Raw genomic sequence first — 21,301 nt, forward strand, 5'->3', positions numbered from 1 at the left:
CAAATATTCCCATCCATGAATAATCAAGTCTAACCTCTGAATTTCTTTTCAAAGTGCACCAGATTGATGCATTTAAACGTTAAAATACACAACATTTTTTGTTCTTACAGGGGAGCATGCCCATGGACCCCCCTAGGGGAGCTTGTGCCCCAGTGCAGCTCTAGGTCTAGTGATGCTCCTAGGGCAGTGTCCCCCTTTTAAGTTTACAAAGATAAAAAATTACCTGTTTTAGAGGTATTTACGCTTCTGATCTGAAAATGTCCCCGGATTTTGTCTCAGAAATCTGGTCACCTTATTAAACATGGTTCCAATGCTGACAGCTAAACGGTCTAAAGAGAGGCTGTATTTCACAAGAAAGGACTCCAACACCGGGACGTACAACAGTCTCCAGATAAAGACACAGAGGAGACTAGCTGCACTTTTAAAGACACCAGCGCTGTCGGAGATGTCGGAGAAACAACACCGATGGGACTTCAAGGTGCATTCAGGTGCACCTTGAGAAAATCAAGCTGTTGTTGTAAAGTACCCTACTGCCATCTAGTGTATCTTGTTTTTGTTGTTTAACAGCAATTGACTGGTGAAATGTTACTGTTATTACATTTTAAATCAATTATTTAAATTTGACCATACAGCCTTAGAAATAAACAAGTCATTCTTTAATGTCACTGACTGTCGTTTTTTTCCGTATCGGTTCAGACACTTTTTAGACATTAGCTCCGTTTTAAAAGTATAGTTTTAGAACTGGTATCAGAAAAACCCCAAATGATACCTGAACCGTAGTAACTGTAGCAAGTCCTGCTGCATCAGTTTGCTGGTAAAAGGCTTCTGAATTACTTACATGATCATCAATATTTGTGATAACTGATGAACACGTAGAGGTAACAGGTAAGAATCTGTACAGTTTCAAAAGTGTCTTAATGTGCAAAGCTGCACTATATCTTGTTTGTGTGCTGTATATTCTGTACTCATAATGTATGTGCTGTGAAAATGTAGATCAGGTGCATTCCTTGTATGTGCCCTGCTGAAGGATCACTTACATACATGCCTACTGGGCCCTGAGGTCCCTCCATGCCTGGCTTCCCTGTGAAACCCTGAGAAAACACACAAAACAAATCTACATAAACCATAATGACAGAATACATGCACACACATCTGTGTGTATGTAATGAAGGTCATGACTGCTCTATGCCTGCAGCCTCACCTTGTCCCCTGGGGGTCCGGGTGATCCTGGAGGTCCTGGTTTCCCTGGTGGCCCCTGTCAGATGAAAGCACTCTGTCACTTAAGATCCACAGTACCAATCAATACCATCTGTTTATCTGTTCAGCCAATCAGATTCACAGGACTGCATAGATCAAGCGTACATTCTTGTGGGGAGAAATGCTTGCTTGCTATCTGACTGGAAGTTAGATTAGGAGATTAATATCGCCATGATGTTTTGGCTCAGCTTAGTTTCTCAGAAGTTCTAAGTTGGAACAAACTTTGAACAAAACCCTGTTGGCTTAAACATTTGTTTCGCAGGAAACTGCTCTTTCTTGAGCTATATGCTTCAGATAATCTGTTCATTTCTACAACAAACTTCCTGCCTGGCTGCCCCTGTCTCTGAAAAACTCAGTTTCACTTAGTAGTTATTGTCTTCAGTCCTCTGTCCTCCAAATGTCACAACCGCAGAATGATAACAAAGCATACCGGTGAACCTGGTGGGCCATCTGCTCCTCTCTCTCCAGGAATTCCTTGAAAACCCTAGAAAAGTCAGAAGTCATCAAACTGTTGCTAAAAAAAAGAAAAGGAGTGAACACGTACAATGTGGGATGAGAGTAATTATAATTATAAGAGTTGCAGAGCTGATAAAAAATATAAACGTGCAAATGTGAAATAAACTGTAATTTATTTCTAAATTACCAAACGTGCGCTGAGCTGTTCAATTATTAGTTTCAATGAGTTTATTCAGTACTTTTCTGATAAATTAAGTTGCTTAATCTGCCATTTAATTTTTTGGTTTGGGCCATTTGGTATTATTGAAGGGGGATATTAATGCAACAGCATACAATGATATTTTATTAAATGTGGTGGAAAGCATAGACTGTTAAAAATAAAGCCTGAAACCAGAGTGGAGGGAGTTGTATTCACCATACCTAGAGATTGGCATGGTTTTATTTCAGTTAGCCTAATAGCTGGTTTGATTTGCATTGATATGGATCTTATCTCAGTTAGCTATTAGGCTAACTGAAATAAAACCATGCCAATCTCTAGGTATGGTGAAGGGTATGTGATGATGTGGGGCTACTTTAATTCCAAAGGCCAAGGGAACTTTATCAGGATGCATAGTATCCTGGATCCATGAAATAACCTTTAATAGCCTTTAAAAATAAAAATCTGCCTTCCTCTATGGGAATTTAACATAGGGGTATGTATAATTATGGCCCCTGTATTTTAAGGAAGAACATTTATTTATTTACAATACATTATTCATTCACACAAAAAATTGGTGTCCTTAAAAGGTCAGATTTTTCCTTATTTTTTGAATTAAGGCATTAAGATCAATTTCCAAAAGATGATTTTTTTATTCCTCTTTTTAGTCAACTTTAGCATGGGTATGAATACTTATGAGCAGCACTGTATACTGTGTGTGTGTATATATATATATATATATACATATATATGTGTGTGTATATATATATATATATATATATATATATATATATATATATATATATATATGTGTGTATGTATGTATATGTGTGGCAGTGTTCGTTTTGTTTGCCATCTCATAAAATCAATAAAGTCCTCCATATTAAATCCTGGGCTGTCTAGTTAATCTGTAATAATGTGTTTTTATTCGGCTAAACGCTGCAGCTTGGGGCAAAGAGCCAAAAAAGCCAAGCTGGAGGGATGATGTTGTGAACTGAATGCTGAGGTCATTCTTACCATCAGCCCTCTACTGCCAGTGCTGCCAGCTGCACCTGAGGGGCCCTGAAACAGAGAGAGAAAGAGAAAATACCAACAATGCAATTTCCCCCAACAGCAGAGCACACATAGTAAATATCATCAATTTAATGAATTAAATTATACACTCAGGAAATTAATCTCCATTTTATCAAGCAATTTAATCCTAAAGCTGAGAAGGTTGATGCCACCCTTATATCTACTCATTAAATATGAGGCTACAACCACAAGATGAAGATTATGTTATTATTATTATTATTATTATTATAAAATGACTGCAAAATGGTTAAAGAGGTGATAGAATGTAAAACCGAGTTTACCTTGTCATAGTTGAATTACGACAGTTCGGTGGGTAAAATAGGCATACATAGAACCTCAAAGTCCCATTGACATCCCTTTCCTATGCAAATCTCAATTTGAAACTGCTGCTGAAAACGGGCAAAACTCAACAAAGCTCATAGTTGACGTCAACTCGGTGGCTGTACCTTATTTGGCTCTAGTCTCTACCTTTGTCACGCCCCAAACTTTACATACACCACTGACCAATGAGATCAGCTATTGTTCTTAATCTAGGTCGCGCAGATCTCAGAAATTTTATACATTGTTCGTCTTCTATTTCATTACTAAATTCACTTTTGAGACTTTTTTATGCGAGAAATCAATGTAAAGCTCAAATATGGGCCGTTTTACGAAAATTGACGGCTAATTGCAAATTTGGTATGACAGTGTTGGACTTGAGAAGCGCCACAATCTGCCGTGACAGCCGGCGGCTGCCTGCTGGGTTTGCTGCCTTCCCGGTCGGCCTGTCTACCTTCACAGACCCGCTATGAGCTGGAGCTCTGTCAGGATCTCACACACGAGCTCAGCTGCAAGCTGCACTGTGTACTTAAGGGCGTTTTCACACCTGAAAGTCCAAACCAAGGTCCGGACCAAGGTTCATGTTGTTGTTACATTGCATACATTTGATCCGGTAAGTTTTGGTTTCACACTGCAGTTATGCAAGCGCACTAAAGATCTATAGGTGACAAAGCTACGTCCTGCCGTCATCACATACATGAGCTGCGTCTCCAGATACTTATAATTGATTGGTTTGTAGACGGGCTTCCCCGTCCTCTCGTCTCTTCTCTCTGTGTCTGATTTTTTTAAACTGACTGCTGCTCTCCCCTACTGCCGCGGCTCTTTTTGTTTTGTTGTGATGTTGAGAAGCAAGACACGGGAACTTTCTTTCTGGAGCATATTCAGAGACAAACGGAAACCTACACTGTAGCCTACATTTACTACCACTTAACAAGTAAACTGCTGATGTATTTTTAGCTCTGATAGCTGACAGCTGTCTGCTCTGAGCACCGTCACTCTCTCTCATGTACAGGCTAAGCACCGAGCTATTCCTTAAAGGAGCTTCCCGGTCTTGTAACACAAGGAGAGCCTGCCAGAGATTCTTATATTTGGTCCGAAAGTCCGAACCATCCAAAAAATGCTTTCACACTATAAACGAACCGGACCATGTTTGGTCCGGACCGAGACCACCTCTTTTGGTCGGACCAAAATTTGGTCTTTTCATCTGGACTGTGGTCCGGGGGAGGTTTCACACCTGTAATTTTGGTTTGGATCAAACTGAAAAGTCCGAAAGTCCAAACCAAATAAGGTATGTGTAAAAACGCCCTTAGAAAGAAGAAAGTTTTTCAAGGATATTGAAAATGAACCACGGTCGTAAATGCAATGTTCCAGGCTGTAGAACGGAATACTGGCCCAGAGAAAAGCGTTTAGAATGAGTAGATATCGGACAATGGAGCGGGACATGTGGATTTAATGCAGCGGCGCAGTGGACTCGCAATGGGTGTGTCTGGACATGTCTGTAGTTTGGAACATTAACAGACAATGTGAAAGCTGCCGCTGAGAAAAAAAAGGGATTTTGTGTGCGTGTGTGTGTTAGCAGACAGGCTGGGTTTGTGTGATAACAGCGCTCTGCTGCAACGGAAAGCAGTGTCTGAAATATGCATAGACAGTATATAAGAGTGGACCAACAGATCCCGTTGCTCTGGACGGAGACCAGTGAAGGATATTAGAAGCTCTTTTCCGGTGAGCGCCAAGCGTTACTGCGCAGCCTCCAACTGAGAGAGACGACGTAAACGTGAGCAACGTGTCTGAAAGTTGTATGTCTTCTGGTAGCTGTGCCAAGAGAAATCTCAATCATTCCCAATCTTGCAGAGACGGAGAGCGTAGGTATATCTAAGGAGATAACATGGGCACAGGCTAATTATTGCTAACTAAAATGCTAGTTAACATTAGTAATTAAACTTCAACAGCTAATGTGAGTCAAAACTGCCTGCGAGCTTCTCCTGTACTATACGGTAATTCCTCTACTATGCGACAGTAAGTCGCGTGGTTATGACACAATTGTTAGCCTATTTTTATAAAAACGTCTGCTACGGAGCCATGACGTGAGGTACAAGGTAATGGAGCCCTTTATACATTGTTGTGTTTCTTTAGAAATAAACAATGGACAAATAGAGTCTTTAAACGCTTCAGGTGTAAAGTTAGTCGCTGTCAAAGTGGCGTCAAAATTAATGGCAGTCAATGGAATGCTAACGGGGGGGGCGGCGCCATAGGAGGTTCAGGTTGTGAGGAGACGCTTACCCCCTTGGAAATATGAGACCTCTGCTGTCTCGTCTCCACTGTGTGTTTAGTTGCTTTGCTCAACCAATCAGCGTGCAGCTCATCTAAATATTCATGAGCACACCATATTTGGAAGAAAAGCTCTCGTAATGCAACACTATTTTACAGTGTTGCATTAGGGCCCAAAGAACAGCACCCGGGCCATTTTCAGACCTTAAGGAACAGTGTGAAATACCCTATATAATCATTCTATCACCCCTTTAAGTTAAGACAAAGAAAACCACTTGGTTAAGGTAAGGGACATAATGTGGTCGTGGCAATAGTAATTTAAAGTGTAAACAATCATGTCCAGTCAGAGCTGGTATCACCACACTGGTAATGAGGTCAGTGGTGCTCTGCTGCCGCTCTGCTGCTGCTCTTCTCATATACACTTTGTACGGCTGGGCGATATGGTGAAAATCATATATCACGATATTCTTGACCAAATACATCAATATTGGGAAGATATTGTAGGGTTGACAATTCGTGCTTTTACAAAAACATTTTTAAAATGAGATTTTAGATTAAAAAAAATCAATAATATGGTACAGTTTCAAGTAAAATTATAAAGAAAAAATAAATATATTTTTCCCAGCTATATACACTGACTATGCTTACATGCATGCACACATGTTAAAACAAATCTGCAATTCTTCAAATAATATTCCCTCAAAATGTTTCACAACAGATTTTCTGAGAAAACTGACTAAGTATGTGCTTGTTATTATCAATTTAGACAACATAATTGTATATCTCGATACATGATCCCATCGGAAGACGATAAATTATCAAATCGAATTATCGCCCAGCCTTAACACTTTGTAGCATTCATGCCGTAGATACAACAGCCTGGCGACAGCAAGGTGGCAGGTTCAAAAGATCTGAACGGGATCTACTGTATGTGCTGGACTATTTCTTGGATCTGGCAACCTCAGGGTGAAGACAAGACTCCAGCACAGAGTCACTGCTCCTGGCTGAAAACCCAGCCAGCACATAACCCCACCCCTACAACCACAACACTGGTTTTATACAGAGATATGACGAGATATGATGTTTATTAGTGAGCTGTAGTGCTGGTAGGGGGATTCTGTTGCCTTTGGACAGAGCCAAGCCAGCTTTTCCCCTCTGTTCAATCTATGTCTTTATGCTAAGCTAAGCTAACTGTCTCCTGGCTGTAGCTTCATATTTACCGGACAAATAAGAGAGTGGCATTGATCTTCTCAGCTAACCCTTAGACAAGAACGGGACTAGGAGTATTTGCCCAAAAGTAAAATCAATTTCAATCAAACTTTTTTCAAACAGTCACCCCAATTTAGGGCTGCAAATAATGAATATTTTTATTCCCCATTATTCTGCTGATTGTTTTTATTATTAAAGGATTAAAAATCACAAGGCCCCAGAGGCCAAGTATATCTCTAAAAGTGCTGATTTTGTCGAACAAACAAAATGATATAAAGCTAAGAAAAGCAGCAAATTCTCACATTTGAGAAGCTAGAACCAGAGAATGTTAAAAAGATGTCTTTTGCTTCTTGTAAATGACTTCAATTATTTACCAAGTATCAAAATTACTATAATTATAGTTTTTTTTTATCAATCTGCAAATCAATGAATCAACAAATTGTTAATTATGAAGATGGAAACGTTTTGCAAAGTATCCCTCTATTTGAATTAAATCCACAGTCCAGATAAGTGCTCTCTTTCAATAATGGATGAAACACAGTGATGAATGAATGAGACAGAGATGGAGCATGAACTCTGCACAACTTACTGTGGAGCTGAACATGTACAAAGACTGCCTCCTGCTGGCTAAAACCAACTATTCCAACATAAGAGTTCCCTCAACTCAACTTGGGAGTCAGTGTTGACAGTTTGAGGGCATTTCTTTCTTAGCAGTCTCTCCAGTATGTCACTTCTTTAAGCTTGCATCCAACAACCTGAACATCTTGCACTCAGAGAAGCATTTCACTTTTCTTTAAAGAAGTAAAGTGTGTCTTCCCTCTTTACTCATCACAAGTTCTAGCACTGTACCATCTAAAGGACACAAACCTGGGATTAAAACCAAGACGGGTAATGAGATGTGTATGAAATAAGTCCACATAATAATAAAATAATAATTCTCAGAATATGAAATGCTTGTACAGTATGTGGCAGGAAGTAGAGGGCACACAGACAACATTTAAAAGGTGATGGGATTGAAATATGATAGAGAATGGGAACCTGTGTACCAGGCTTTCCTTCTGCTCCCTCTGGTCCAGGTGACCCGGGCAAACCCTGTGAGGGATCAACCGAAAACACACACACACACACACACACACACACACACACACACACACACACACACACACACACACACACACACACACACACACACACACACAATCAATTAACAACTAAGACCTTACTCCTCTTAAGACCTTGTATTTGTAATACCAATAATCTGAATTGTTAAAAAAGACCTGCATTTTGAACATATGGTCAGAGTTATAAAGAATTCAGGGTTGACTACATTTCAAATTATTTCTGACAGGCTTTAAGTTTACCGATGGACCCGGTTGGCCAGTGTGGCCCCTCTGTCCAGGTTGGCCCTGGAGAAAAGTAAAGAGAGAAGGCGGCATCAATATCAAATAACTCTAGCAGAATACAGAGCGACTCACACAACCTAAAGCCTTGCTATTTGTCAGGAAAACGAAAATGGATCGAAGCCTTTGTATGCCAGGTCTAATTTGGAAATAGTGTTTGTTTGTGTTGCATACATCAAATATTTAGAATGTGTAATACCTTGTTCCCTCTGGGTCCTGGTTTGCCGTTACGTCCATCTGGTCCCCTGTTTCCCTTCAAAGATGTTCAGATATTAGTGACTTTGGGCATCAATATCTACAAAACTGCCTTCATTTGTTTTACTTTGGATGCTGTCCTGATTTTTATATTTGAAAACTGGGTGAAATTATGCTGAAAGCAAAAATGACATGCGATTAAGTTATGTTACATATTTCAAATGTTACTAAATGTACAAACATGATGACTGTGGGGCTGATTTTTAGTTATCCTTATGTCCGAAAAAGCTTATTATTTAGATGGACTTATAACTAGGAGATTTTCTTATCCTCATTTAAGTCACCTTTGCAAATACATAATGCCATTGATATAAAGTGTCACTGACGCTACGCTCCCCCCCGAAGCCAGAAAAGGTGAAAAATCCCACTGGATGTTTTAAGAGGGAATCATTTTATATCCCTATTCACTTCATTTTAGACCTAAATATGGCAGAGATCTAGAATCCCTCAGAACGGATGACACATCACTATATATTGCTGACCAAGTGCAGAATCGGGGGTTATTGCAGTCCAAAGTTGTTGATTCACTTCACAATATTGGATTGTTAAATTCCCATGCAGGAAGCCACTGGAGGCTCTAATGTTTCACAGTTAAATCTGACGTTTGGAACAACATATGAAGTCATCTGACATTTTGTGGTGTTCGGACGCACAAATCATCACTGACCTTTAACCCACCGCTGCCCTGTTTTCCCTGAGGACCAGTTTCTCCATTTGTGCCCTGGATGAAGAAATATAAAAATCAGTCAAGCTTATCTCCTTCGCCAGGCAGCTTCTTTCTCCCGGCTGAAAGTGCATGTAATATGCTGCAAATACTATGCTACATTGTGGGTTAATAATCTGGCTATGACGTTTTTTGTTTTTGTTTTTAACAGAAAATAAAACAAGTGGCTTGTTATGTGAAAGGTTTAAACTCCACCATCGTATATTAGTTTATATACGTACACTTAAAAAATACTGTGACTTATTTCAGGACAAATCATATTTTCTAGGGGGGAAAAAATGAAATTAGCATTTTAAGCTTGACCTTTTAACTGTCTACTAAGGGTCAAAGAGAGAAATAATGTATTTATCAGACTTTATCAGAAAACATTCATTGATTCTACACAGCTACTGATGTAAATCAGTTACGAAAAAGAAACAGTTAACAGTGCTCTCCACTGTACCTCAGTGCCTTTGGGGCCAGGCCGGCCCTCGGTGCCTGCAAAACCTGGGGAGCCGGTGGGGCCCCTCTCTCCCTGAGGACCCCTAATACCTGCTGCCCCCAGAATACCCTGAGATAAAAACAAAACGGAACATTTTCTTACTATGAAAAGACACAGAGACTTTTCTGAATCATACAGCACATGAGTCATTAAAGTGACTATATGTAACTTTTCCATGTTTCTGAAACTGTGTAATTTTTAATCTGATGATCATAAATGACCTGTAACAGCAAACGAGACTAACAATGAAAAGAACGGAATTTTTTCGTAGTTTTTATTAATGCCTCTGCCCGGGTTTGATTTTTCCCGCAAAGTCACAGAATGATTTGCGGCAGGTAGACGGTGCTACAGTAACACATTTCTTTATATAGGCCTAATTGTATTCTAATTATATTTTAGAAGTTATCTGATGTAGTTATGGCTGATACTGGGGCAGGACCATCACAGAAAAAAGGAAATTAAACAAAGAACAACTAAAAGCTAAAAAGGGAAAGTGAAAGACAACGGGCGAAACAGAGTTACACTCAGTCGGGATTTCAACAGATGGAGACAATTACGGGATTGAAAATTATTCTAAAACGTCCCTGAATTGACCCTCAGGTATGTAATATGTCTATTTCATTCATAAAATAACTTTACAATGCGCAATATTAATCTAAGTTATTATTGCATTGGTTGCTACAACAATCTCTTAATGTTTTGGCTCGTGACAGTGACAGTGATAACGTTACCCGGTTTAGCTCACGATGCATCCACTTGAAATGCAACGATGCTTCTGTAACGTTATTCTCTTATTGTAAATGAATGATTTTCTGTCTGAGCAAAATATTCATGACGACTATATGACCTCCCCGTAACGCTAACTCCTAGACCTTTACAACAGCAAGCGTGGTAAAACCTCTACTGCTTCTGTTTAAAGTGGCCGCTGAAATCAACACAAACCGAAAGTTACATATTATAGCCACTTTAAATTAGTAGTTTCGTATTTCAAGAAATATGCTTATTGGCTATCTTGTTGTCACTGTGAGGTTGCCAAGGAACCAGCAGAAACTCTAGGAAGTGACTGTGCCATGTCAAGAAATAGTCCTGCACATTACCCCAGTGAAACCATTTTGCATTATGCAAGAACCACTCGTATGAACAAAATTCACGAGTGGTTCAGACCTGTCACTCACAGTCACGCACAGACAGCCTGCCTTTCTCCTCTGGGCAAAAACACTAATTTGACCTGAAATCATGATGCCTTAATCTAAATTAATTTGGAGTTTAAATATGAGATGAATATAACTAAACTAAAGACAAACTTGGATGCAAAATCATTATTCTGTTCACCAGATAATTATCATGATGGCTTACCAATTTACTGAGAAGGTTGTATGGATTTTATTGGCATATTTCAGCACAGGAACGTCAGTTTCTCTCAGCTGCCTCAGTGTCTTTATGCAGCTCTTTGTTTAGTATTATCTTTTTGCACCCAATAGTGTAACTTTACCTACTGTAGGCTACTGTATAATAGAATTGCATCTAATGCCTCCGCGAACGCCTCTCACATTGGTCACTTGCTTTCAAAATATGTTTTTAGCGTCTCACCTAATGTCAAACAATTCCCTCGTTATGTCTGTCACAGCAGCACTGCTCTGATCACACATTGTTGGCAGCTGTTGTATAAATATTTTCTAATTATTTCAGGTTCTCTGGTACAAGTTCTGACACTGCTAAATGATTTGTGAAACAGGACTTAAAGCTCTGCTGGGAGAAATCTTTTCTTCTACTCTTTGGTAACATTTTTGTCAATTAAAAACAAGTGATTTACAAAAAGTTTGTTCAGATAAGATAGACTGGTGAATCCGACTTGTCATACTCAAAGGAAGAGAGGGTTAGGGTAAGTAAGAGTAGTTTGGATTATGTACAGATTAAACAAAAAAAAACATGTTAACTAGTGAGTTTTAGAGGTGCTGGTGGGCGGAGTTAATACGTTTTGGACAGAGCCATGGCTAGTTGTTTGCCCCTATTTCCAGTCTTCGTGCTAAGCTAAGCTAACCAGCCACTCACTGTAGCTACATACAGTATTATCCACACAGACATGAGATAGGTATTGATCTTCCCATGTAACTCTCAAAAGAAAGCAAATAACATATTTTGGGAAATAAACCATATTTCCCAAAATGTTCAACTATTCCTTTAAGAACATTGTATTATTCTCTTTGAGTCTTATTGAGTTAACAGGAAGTTGCTGGCTCCTACTTTGTCGCCTTTAGGTCCTGGATCCCCCTTGTCCCCATCTGGTCCCCTGTTACCCTGTGAAGAAGAAAATGGTCAAAGCCAATAATGTTTCCAGTAAATATGCCTGTACATCTATAATTAGCACCTACCATTAGCCCGGGAAAACCAATAGGACCCTGTCTCCCTGCAGCACCCTGTAAATAAACCCAAAAAGGATGATGATGATGGAGATTTAGAATTAATCATATTTTAAAAGTTTAAAAGTTAATAAATTCTTAAAAGTGTAGACAATTGAAAGGATCACACCTATTTATTCTAATTAAAAAGATAAATTAAAGATGAAATGGCTAGTAAAGATGGATGTTATTTTGAAGGACTTCTAAGGGAATAGAGATGGAATCTGTGGAATTAGTTGCACTACAGTGAAGCCAACAGAGAATTTGATTTGACTTCATAGTCAGATTTCTCTGACATTTGTCTTACATCAGTGTCAGCACCATGTCCTGATCCACTGAGACACTCCAACCAGTAGATGGCAGTGTGAGGCTGCAGCGCGCTGTCTAGCAACAGAGTGCAGTGCATTCACAACTGCTTACCTACATCTAGTCTGTTCAGACAATGTGTGTTCCTACTGTAAAGTACTGCAATGTGATGAAGTAATACCCTGGTGAATAAGTCCAAGTGCAACTCACCGTGGGCCCCTCAAAGCCTGGATCCCCTCGGGGGCCCAGGGGCCCCACAGGCCCCTGATGTGAACAAAAAGAAAAGAAACAAGGCAGAAGTCAAAAGAGGAATACAATACTGTATTTTCTGTAGATGGTCAGACTTACACTATCAGCCGTCTTTACATTTTGATATATTACTTTGGACCTGCACATTAACCTTATCTGTAGAATATACATCATGCTTATCATGTTCCTTTCCGAAGCAGATAACAAATGTCAAGCCACATCACGCTCCTTATTCATTTTTATTAACCATTAAAGCGTTGGTGACTAAATGAACTGCGGTATTATAGAACTAAAATAACAATCATGATGGAAATAAAACTTTACTTGAGCAGCTTAAAAAAGACAAGACTCTCCCACTAAAATGACACTGAACTTGAGAGCGAGATAGATGTTTTCTTAAACATTGACTGTCAAAAATCTGTTGTTCTTACCATTTCATTTTGCAGTCTGAATAAATCTTTGCTAATCTGACAGTCGCTAGCATGAAATGTATGTTGAGGATTGATTAAACTTTACTTCCACTTCACATTTTTCCCTGAGTCATGCATGCAAAATAAACTGATTTTAATTCCACTTCTTCACAGCTGAAACTAGAGTGGCCAATGGTGCATTCACATGCTCTTCAAATGGTCCAAATTCCCGCACTGGGTAGTCGTTCTGCCGTTTTCAGTGTGTTCATTAGATTTAAACCTGTGGTAGCCACTTTATTTTTGGTGTCATTGGACGGAAGTTCCATAATAATCTTTCAGCATATTGTAATTCAAGTGGTCTGAGAGAAAACTAGACTTCTGCACCTCCTATTGGCTCTGTATTCAGGCTTGAGAAAATCTAGATGTGACAGGAGACTTTGGTCAATCACAGGTCATTTCAGAGAGAGAGAGAGAGAGAGAGCTCCTATTGGCTGTTGATACAAACTGTGACAAAGAGGGGAGAGGGAGAGCTGCAGGAAGAGGTTTCACTCTACTTCAAATTCTGCCATTTTTTTGCTTTCTACCCACTGCAGCTTTAACTCGTAATGTGGAAACAACATAGATACACAAAGAAGATGTGTTTTATAGCCCAGGTTTTTATTTCTTAGTTTCTCAGTCTAAACAGCTCGTTAATAGCTGTTTCCAGTATAGGGTTGCACGATATTGACAAAATGCGATATTGCGATATCGATTATGAATATTGCGATACCGATATTAATTTTGATATTTTTAAACATATGTAAAATTACGGGAAAACGCATCAAAATAGATTCATAACAAATTAAACAAGTTTTCTTACAACACGGTACAACAAACAAGGTCATATTGGACTGGTAAAACATGAATAAATAAATAAGGACCATGTCTACAGAACAGGACATGTTTTACTGGTTGGACAGTATCAAATATATAAATAAAGAGAACAGGACACAACTTTTCTTTCTCTTCTCTGATTCGTTCCGTTTAGTTGTAAATCAATTTCTTCACTTACACGGTCACTCTGTCGTGGTACGCTCCATAGGGTTTGTCACGTAGTGGACCCGTGCACTGACGTGCACTAACATGTGCAAGTGGCACGGTAACTGGCCAATGAAACATGATCATTACAGCGTTTCAAGCGGTCTCTAAATCGAACACAACTAAGACACACAGCCAACGGACAGGACGCAGCGCTCCACAAAATAAACAAAATATTGCATACTTATTGCAACACTTTCGATATATTGCGATAACGATATTGAGTCGATATATCTTGCACCCCTAGATATAATATTGAGCAACGTGATATTTCAATAACGATATTGAGTCGCTATATCTTGTAACCCTATTCCAGTATTTGCGTGACAATGAAGACCAATGGAACTGCTTCAGGTGAGCCATGAAATCAACCCAAACCAACCAACAAATGGACAAACCATGCTGAAAACATGACATCGTTGGCAGAGCAGGCTAAAAAGGGTAAACCTGAACACTTCACACTAGAGGTTCTGGTATGACTTATACTGTGTGAAGCTCCGTTTAGGCTTTCTTTAAATCTTCTGTGCACTTGTTGGACGTTTAGTTTAGAAAACAAAAGAAGAAAAAAAATGGGAACAAAATGAACTTGATGAGAACAAACTTACAGGATCTCCTTTAGGTCCAGGAGCACCAATCAGTCCTGGATGTCCCTGTTAGGATGAGCACATTTATTTTAACCTCCTGCACTTCACTGGCTGCAAAGTGAATGAAGCAGAAGCCCAACGAGTCCAAATTCCACATTAACAGTCTTGCCTTGAACTCTACTCACTTGGGGTCCTCTGAGTCCTGGAGGTCCCATCTGTCCCTCTAAACCCTGAGGCCCCTAGTCAAAAGAAAAAGAAGGTGCCAAACAGTCTCTAAACATGCGCAGCAAGTTGAATCTGCAGCATATATAAAGCCAAACTAAATGTATACCTGTGGGCCTTTGGGACCAACACTGCCAGCAGGTCCCATGTCTCCCTGAAAGAAACAACAAACCATGTATACACAAAGGAAGTAACCTGCAAACTAAGACACTCCGTTTGAGGTCTATGAAACTTTCCAGGCATGAAGTATGAAATCAATAAAATTACATTTGCTTCATTTCATTTTACACATCATAGTTTCTACTCTATAGAAAGCAATTTTGATAATCCATTGATCAATTCATTGGTTCCAGCTTCTGCAATGTGAGAATATCTTTGGGGCTTTGGGAGTGTTGTTTGGACAAAACAAGCTACTTGATGGTACCTTGGGCTAGAAATTTGGAGGTGGACAGTTGTCACTGTTGTTTAACATTTAACAGTCTGACAAATACTCGATTAACTGAAAAATGTAAGAAATCATTACTTGCGTGCCATGCAGAAAACCACCTTTACCATTATTGCTAAATTGTTGGGGTGTAATCTTACCCTTGAGCCATTAACTCCTTGAGCGCCAACTCTTCCTGTGATACCTGCTGCGCCCTGTGACACACACACACACACACACACAGATCATACATGTATTCATAACTGACCGTCCTAACAAATATTTTGTCATCAAAACTGTGTGCTCACCGTCGGCCCTGGCAGACCTGGAGGACCGTCCAGTCCCCTCTCCCCCTGGTGACAACAGGTTCACAGCAGCATGAGTGATGTCTTACACACTGTCCATCGGTTCAGAATCTCTCACAATGCATACAACTATAAAAGGAATAATTCCCCCAAAATAATAATAATCAGGCATTAACCACTCACGCCTAATTCAGTCTATTAACTATACTGATGTTTGTATTAATATATATATATATATATATATATATATATATATATACATACATATATACAGTGCTGCTCATAAGTATTCATACCCATGCTAAAGTTGACTAAAAAAAGGAATAAAAAAATCATCTTTTGGAACTTGATCTTAATGCCTTAATTTAAAAAATGAGGAAAAATCCGACCTTTTAAGGACACCAATTTGTTTTGTGAATGAATAATGTATTGTAAATAAATAAATGTTCTTCCTTAAAATACAGGGGCCATAATTATACATACCCCTATGTTAAATTCCCATAGAGGAAGGCAGATTTTTATTTTTAAAGGCCTGGTTGATCTGATTGGTTGAAGGACTATCCAATTGCGCCCAGAGGCATTTGAGCGGCGTCCGTTGGTGACACCCCTTTGGAAATGAGCTGTGAATGAACGTTCCCCAGACCCACTCTCAGTTACAACTGTACTGTCAATATCACCACATGGCAACATAGGCCCAATCCCAAAGTGAGCCCTGAGGACTAAGGACTAAAGACTCACAGACTTAATTGATCTCAGATAGGTATAAATGGGATTGGGACAGCACTTCACAAGATCACGTTACCTTGGCGACGTTTAATAACAAAGACGTTGCTGACACTTGCCGGTTTGGGTTTCATTTTAAGTTTGTTGCTTTCCACACGGCCAAGGCACAGGAGACGACTGCCTGATTCCAAATTTTTTCAAACTCTTGTTTTACAAGCTGGACAACAGGTTGGTCTGTGATCCGTGGTCGTGTGTCTGTTGTTTACCTTTGTAATTTCCGGATTTCCCTAGGGTCTCCGCGGGAAACGTCACAACGCTTTGAACTGTGGGTAATTCCCTTTGGCGAAGTCTGCATCATTGCGGACTCCCAGAAAGGTCTCGGTAAGTGTGTACTCAAACCCTCACTCCCTTTGAAATTCGACATTGGGACAACCCTAAGCCCTTACGAATTTCGCGAGAACGCGCACCAAAGTCCGTGAGTCTGTGAGTCCGGACTTTGGGATTGGGCCATTGTGAAGCAGTGGTCAACCAGTCTGAAAGGCATGTTAACAACATTCACTTATAGAAGAAGCATTCCCAATAGTGCAAAGTAAAAAAACAAGAGAGCTTAAGAACAACTTCCTGAGCAGCTATAGTCGGACAGCACATCACTCACATCAGGCCCATGGGGCCCCTCTGGCCCTTGGCCCCCTCGGTTCCCCTGAGGCCCCTGCAGAGAAGATTCAAGTATTCAATGTCAACTTTACATCAACATATTAAAATACATATAAAACGCTGTATTCAAAGCTAGGATTAATCAAACTGATCAGAGTGTCTGTGTTAGTACTATGAGGCAGAGTTTCTGATTTCATGCCAAGTAGAATCAAAGTAAACCCGAATAGACTGGAATCAGCGCCTCGCTGCCTGGAACTCCAAGTTCAAAGAGGGACTGGATTAGGGATTAAAAAGGATTCAGAGGCGCATGTCTTTCTTTCACAAAAGCTAGCTGACTGATTGTTTTGTTCTTATTTTACAACAGTTGGATGTGTAAGAAATGTGTTAAACAAGGACAGCTTTTACGTTATTCTCATTCTTTTTAATTGATTCGGTAATGTGCTGGCACCTTCCAGCACATTGTACACAAAATGTTCCTAATGTATAAGCAGCTTAACGTCACAGAGAAAAGAGAAATGCTCCTGGTTTATGAACCACCTACTTTCTTTCCAAGGGTTCAGAATATAATGTCAAATCCCAGCAGAAATTCCTGGTTTGCTGCACTTATAGAAAGGAACTAAACAGGAAGGGTACAAGAAACTCACTGGTGGTCCGACAGGACCAGGTGGGCCTGGTAAACCAGTAGAGCCCTAAACAAAGAAAAAAAAACACACAGTCCAAAATCGTTACACTATATCTCATTGTTTAAAAAAAAAAAAAAAAAAGATGCCATAAGAGCTAGAGGCAGTATGGTCTCTCTGTTTAAAAACAACCCAGTGAATTTCTATTTAAATATTAAGGATGGATGATAATTAAATTGCACCAATGAGTACCTTCTCACCAGGTTCACCAATTTCTCCTCTTGGTCCCTGGAGGCCTATGAGACCCTGGAGAGGAAGAGAAACAAAACAGTATCTACACTAGCGTAACAGTCATTATTAGGTTGCTTCACCCTGCAAACATGAGTGGCAATCAATTTCACATAAGTGACAGGTTTCAGAATATGGAGAAAAGTTTTTATCCTACAAGGGCATTATCAACTGTAGAGCTCTACTGTACATCAGAGAACTTTCTTTTGTTAAATGAAAAAAGGGTTTTGTAGAAAAGTATGTTAATATTTCTTCAAGAAAGGTATGGAAAAAATAGTGTCATTTTGGTATGGGTACCAAAACTTAGTACCATTTTGTCACTAGTATCAAAAAAGACTTCAAATGATAGCCAGGCCTAATTAGACCCAGTCAGCTGAAAATGGATACAAGTTTCAGCTACTCATATGTAAAACTTACCAAAAAAAAAAAAAAAAAAAAAACGTTTATAGATGACAGTCCAAGTACTGCATGTTTAAAATATGGCAGAAAGAGGAACTGTGGCTCAAACTGCATACGGTAGAACCGTTCATTCTAGACTCCAATTTCACAAACAGTAAATCTAGAATTACTGACTGGTTGTCCCTACTAAAGCAGCTGTGCCGTTTTATTCCTCACCTCATCACCTTTTTCCCCTTCGGACCCTCGTTCTCCTCTGTATCCCCACAGGCCCTGATGTCAATCAGAGACAAGATGGAAACATTTCAACAATCAAAACCACATCATTTACCAACTATAAACACGCGTATGCTGTACACGTGTGCAGTATGTGCTCACCGGCGTTCCAGGATCACCAGGTGACCCGGGCTGACCATCTTCTCCATTTTCCCCGTCTCTCCCTGGGGCCCCGGCTCGTCCTGGAGGGCCCCGGAGACCCCGCTCGCCCTACCAGACAACATAAAGTATCACCACTGTTGACGCTGACTGCTTTCCCTATCAGCCTGTTAGCGAACAGTGATGACGTCGTTCTAAGATACTCTAACACAACAACCGAGAAATAACAAAAGTAAAACAAAAAAAAGTGTGACATCACAACACTCTGCAGCTGCGGTGAGCTTCACGCTGGGAAAGCTACATTATAAATTATAGGTTTGCACTGTGAAGACACTGAGCCTCTCCACCACTCAGTGGAGCCATTTATCACACAGACAAGGCATCACCTGAATAACAACACACTGCTGAGAGGACGGTGGCCTGCAATAACTCTGCCTGCAGACAGGTGGGAAACATGTACATATTCACAGGGAATGGCTCCACCACCTGCGCTGGCAGTGGACAGCGTTATACTCCAAGCTGCAGAGGATGATGATGGATACGGTGTTACACATGGCGCGACTGGCAAGATTACTTTATTTTTTATTTGCAAATACAATTTGCAAAAGATCCGATTCAGATTTGTTGGATACAAGTGCAGAAAAATCATCAAGTGGAATGTTCACAGACAAGATGAACATAGTTTTATTGATCTTTTTTTTTTTTAAGATCAATTTTTTATTATTTTTTATATTTTTGAACATACAGAACAGATAAACACAATTGGGACAGCTGGGAGGAGCCCTCGGGGAAGACCCAGGACTAGGTGGAGGGATTATAACTCCAACCTGGCCTGGGAACGCCTCGGGATCCCCCAGTCGGAGCTGGTTAATGTGGCTCGGGAAAGGGAAGTTTGGGGTCCCCTGCTGGAGCTGCTGCCCCCATGACCCGACCCGGGATAAGCGGACGAAGATGGATGGATGGATGGACAGAACAGATAAACACAACTGAACAAGAACAAAAACCCACCACCCACCCTCTGCGGTCTCGAGGAAAACAAAAACAAAAGAATAAGCAAAAACAAAAACAGAAACCACACCTTGCCTAGTCGCTCTCCTCTAATTCTTGTGATTCTGAGGTCATTAGGTCTGATACTTGTGCTGCTGCACCTTTCCATAGGTCTATAGTTGATGATTTGGCTTTGGTAATCCTTGCTGTAGAGAGGGAGGGAAGCCAGCATTGAGCTATCATTTTCTTGGTTGCGGTTGAGCCGGCTAGCCAAACTTTCTTCTGTCTCAAGCAACCAAGCTACACCCAAGCAGGTGTAATGTAGAATCGTCATTAAGTAACAAAACAATCGGGTCAGTAGGAATTCGACATCCTATCACAGTTTTATTGATCTTGAGTTTAATTTTGTCACACTCCCAGAAACAGTGCATAAATGTTCCTTTAGCCTCATTGCATTTAAAACAAAAGGTCAGGTGTATTACTGTTGTATTTATTCAATTTAACAGGAGTTGTGTATGTCTGCATCAGCCAATTATATTGGAGTAGCTTTAAATTAGAGTTTGCCGTTTTTTTCTGTAATGCGTCACAAGTTTTCTTCCTATCGTTTTCTGAAATGTCCTCTTTTAAGTCCGCCCTCCATGTCTCAAGTCTAACTATTGATGTTTCTCTAGAGCCAGATGCAAGCCAGTCATATATATTGATGAAATCAAACCCCTCTCATTGCAATTGTTTGATATAATTATTTCTAAGGGTGAGAGTGTAGGAATCCCGACTGATTGGTTTTGCATAGAAGAATTGAAGTTCCTCACTTGGAGATATTAAAAAAATATATATTATGACTGAGTTTTTTTAACCTGTATTTAACTACTGTATGTTTATTTCACTTCATGCAATGTGCTCTTTTTCACGATCACCCTGCTACAGTCACTTTTACACGCAACCGACAATTATTTTCATTAATAATTATTTGATTCACCATTTAGTCTATAAAGTATTCTAAAAGTGCTCAAGGTGACATCTTTACAGTGATTGTTTTATCCTACCGACAATCAAACCTTTTGGATTTTTTTTCAATTTGCAGTAATGAAACTACGAAAAGTAGCAAATACTATTATTTGAAAAATAAATGGTTTGGAAGTTTTGCTTCACAAATGACTCCAACAGTTAATCTAAATGGTTGTTGATTACTTGACTAATAATGTCATCACTATACACACCTGGGAGCTGCTGGTACAATTACAATCCAAACTTTTGGACCAGCCACTGAGCAGCTTCACCGGAGCAGTTGGGGGTTCAGGGCCTTGCTCAAGAGCACCTCAGTAAGTGTTATTTTTCACTTTCTTTCTGTCACCTCCTCCACCCAGATTTATCTACTGGTCTGTGGATCAACTTGGCGACTTCGCAATTCAATCTTAACCATTGTCTAGACCAGTGAGTGGTTTACAACTTCCTTCACAAAAGAGCATTTTGGGATTGATTGATTGATTTGAATCTTTTTAAGAGGCCAGCGCAGCTAACATTACATTATCTATTGATTCACAAGAATAAAAAGTAAAAATTAGAGCATAGTTGTAAAACAAACAAACTTATTCTGTCTTTCTTTGCCATTAATCACCTTGCAAACCCTGAGATCTATCTTGTGCT

The 21,301-nt window shown here is 39.8% G+C and overlaps 1 protein-coding gene across 4 annotated transcripts in view; it reads right to left on the reverse strand.

Annotated features, from left to right (window-relative positions):
- si:ch211-196i2.1 (collagen alpha-1(I) chain) overlaps positions 1-21,301 on the reverse strand; it is a 137,171-nt gene that overhangs the window by 32,000 nt on the left and 83,870 nt on the right. For all 4 annotated transcript variants that reach the window (XM_035991588.1, XM_031277561.2, XM_035991589.1 and 1 more), the window contains 22 exons: positions 18,674-18,781; positions 18,515-18,568; positions 17,864-17,917; positions 17,636-17,680; positions 16,993-17,046; positions 15,618-15,662; positions 15,471-15,524; positions 14,995-15,039; positions 14,849-14,902; positions 14,685-14,729; positions 12,554-12,607; positions 12,011-12,055; positions 11,883-11,936; positions 9,600-9,707; positions 9,101-9,154; positions 8,378-8,431; positions 8,140-8,184; positions 7,817-7,870; positions 2,927-2,971; positions 1,688-1,741; positions 1,202-1,255; positions 1,038-1,091 (listed from right to left, as the gene is read on the reverse strand). In XM_035991588.1, coding sequence (XP_035847481.1) covers positions 1,038-1,091; positions 1,202-1,255; positions 1,688-1,741; positions 2,927-2,971; positions 7,817-7,870; positions 8,140-8,184; positions 8,378-8,431; positions 9,101-9,154; positions 9,600-9,707; positions 11,883-11,936; positions 12,011-12,055; positions 12,554-12,607; positions 14,685-14,729; positions 14,849-14,902; positions 14,995-15,039; positions 15,471-15,524; positions 15,618-15,662; positions 16,993-17,046; positions 17,636-17,680; positions 17,864-17,917; positions 18,515-18,568; positions 18,674-18,781 — 1,233 coding nt within the window. The remainder of the gene's footprint in view (positions 1-1,037; positions 1,092-1,201; positions 1,256-1,687; positions 1,742-2,926; positions 2,972-7,816; positions 7,871-8,139; positions 8,185-8,377; positions 8,432-9,100; positions 9,155-9,599; positions 9,708-11,882; positions 11,937-12,010; positions 12,056-12,553; positions 12,608-14,684; positions 14,730-14,848; positions 14,903-14,994; positions 15,040-15,470; positions 15,525-15,617; positions 15,663-16,992; positions 17,047-17,635; positions 17,681-17,863; positions 17,918-18,514; positions 18,569-18,673; positions 18,782-21,301) is intronic.

Source organism: Sander lucioperca, chromosome 14 (assembly GCF_008315115.2).
Source record: "Sander lucioperca isolate FBNREF2018 chromosome 14, SLUC_FBN_1.2, whole genome shotgun sequence".
Classification (NCBI taxonomy): domain Eukaryota; kingdom Metazoa; phylum Chordata; class Actinopteri; order Perciformes; family Percidae; genus Sander; species Sander lucioperca.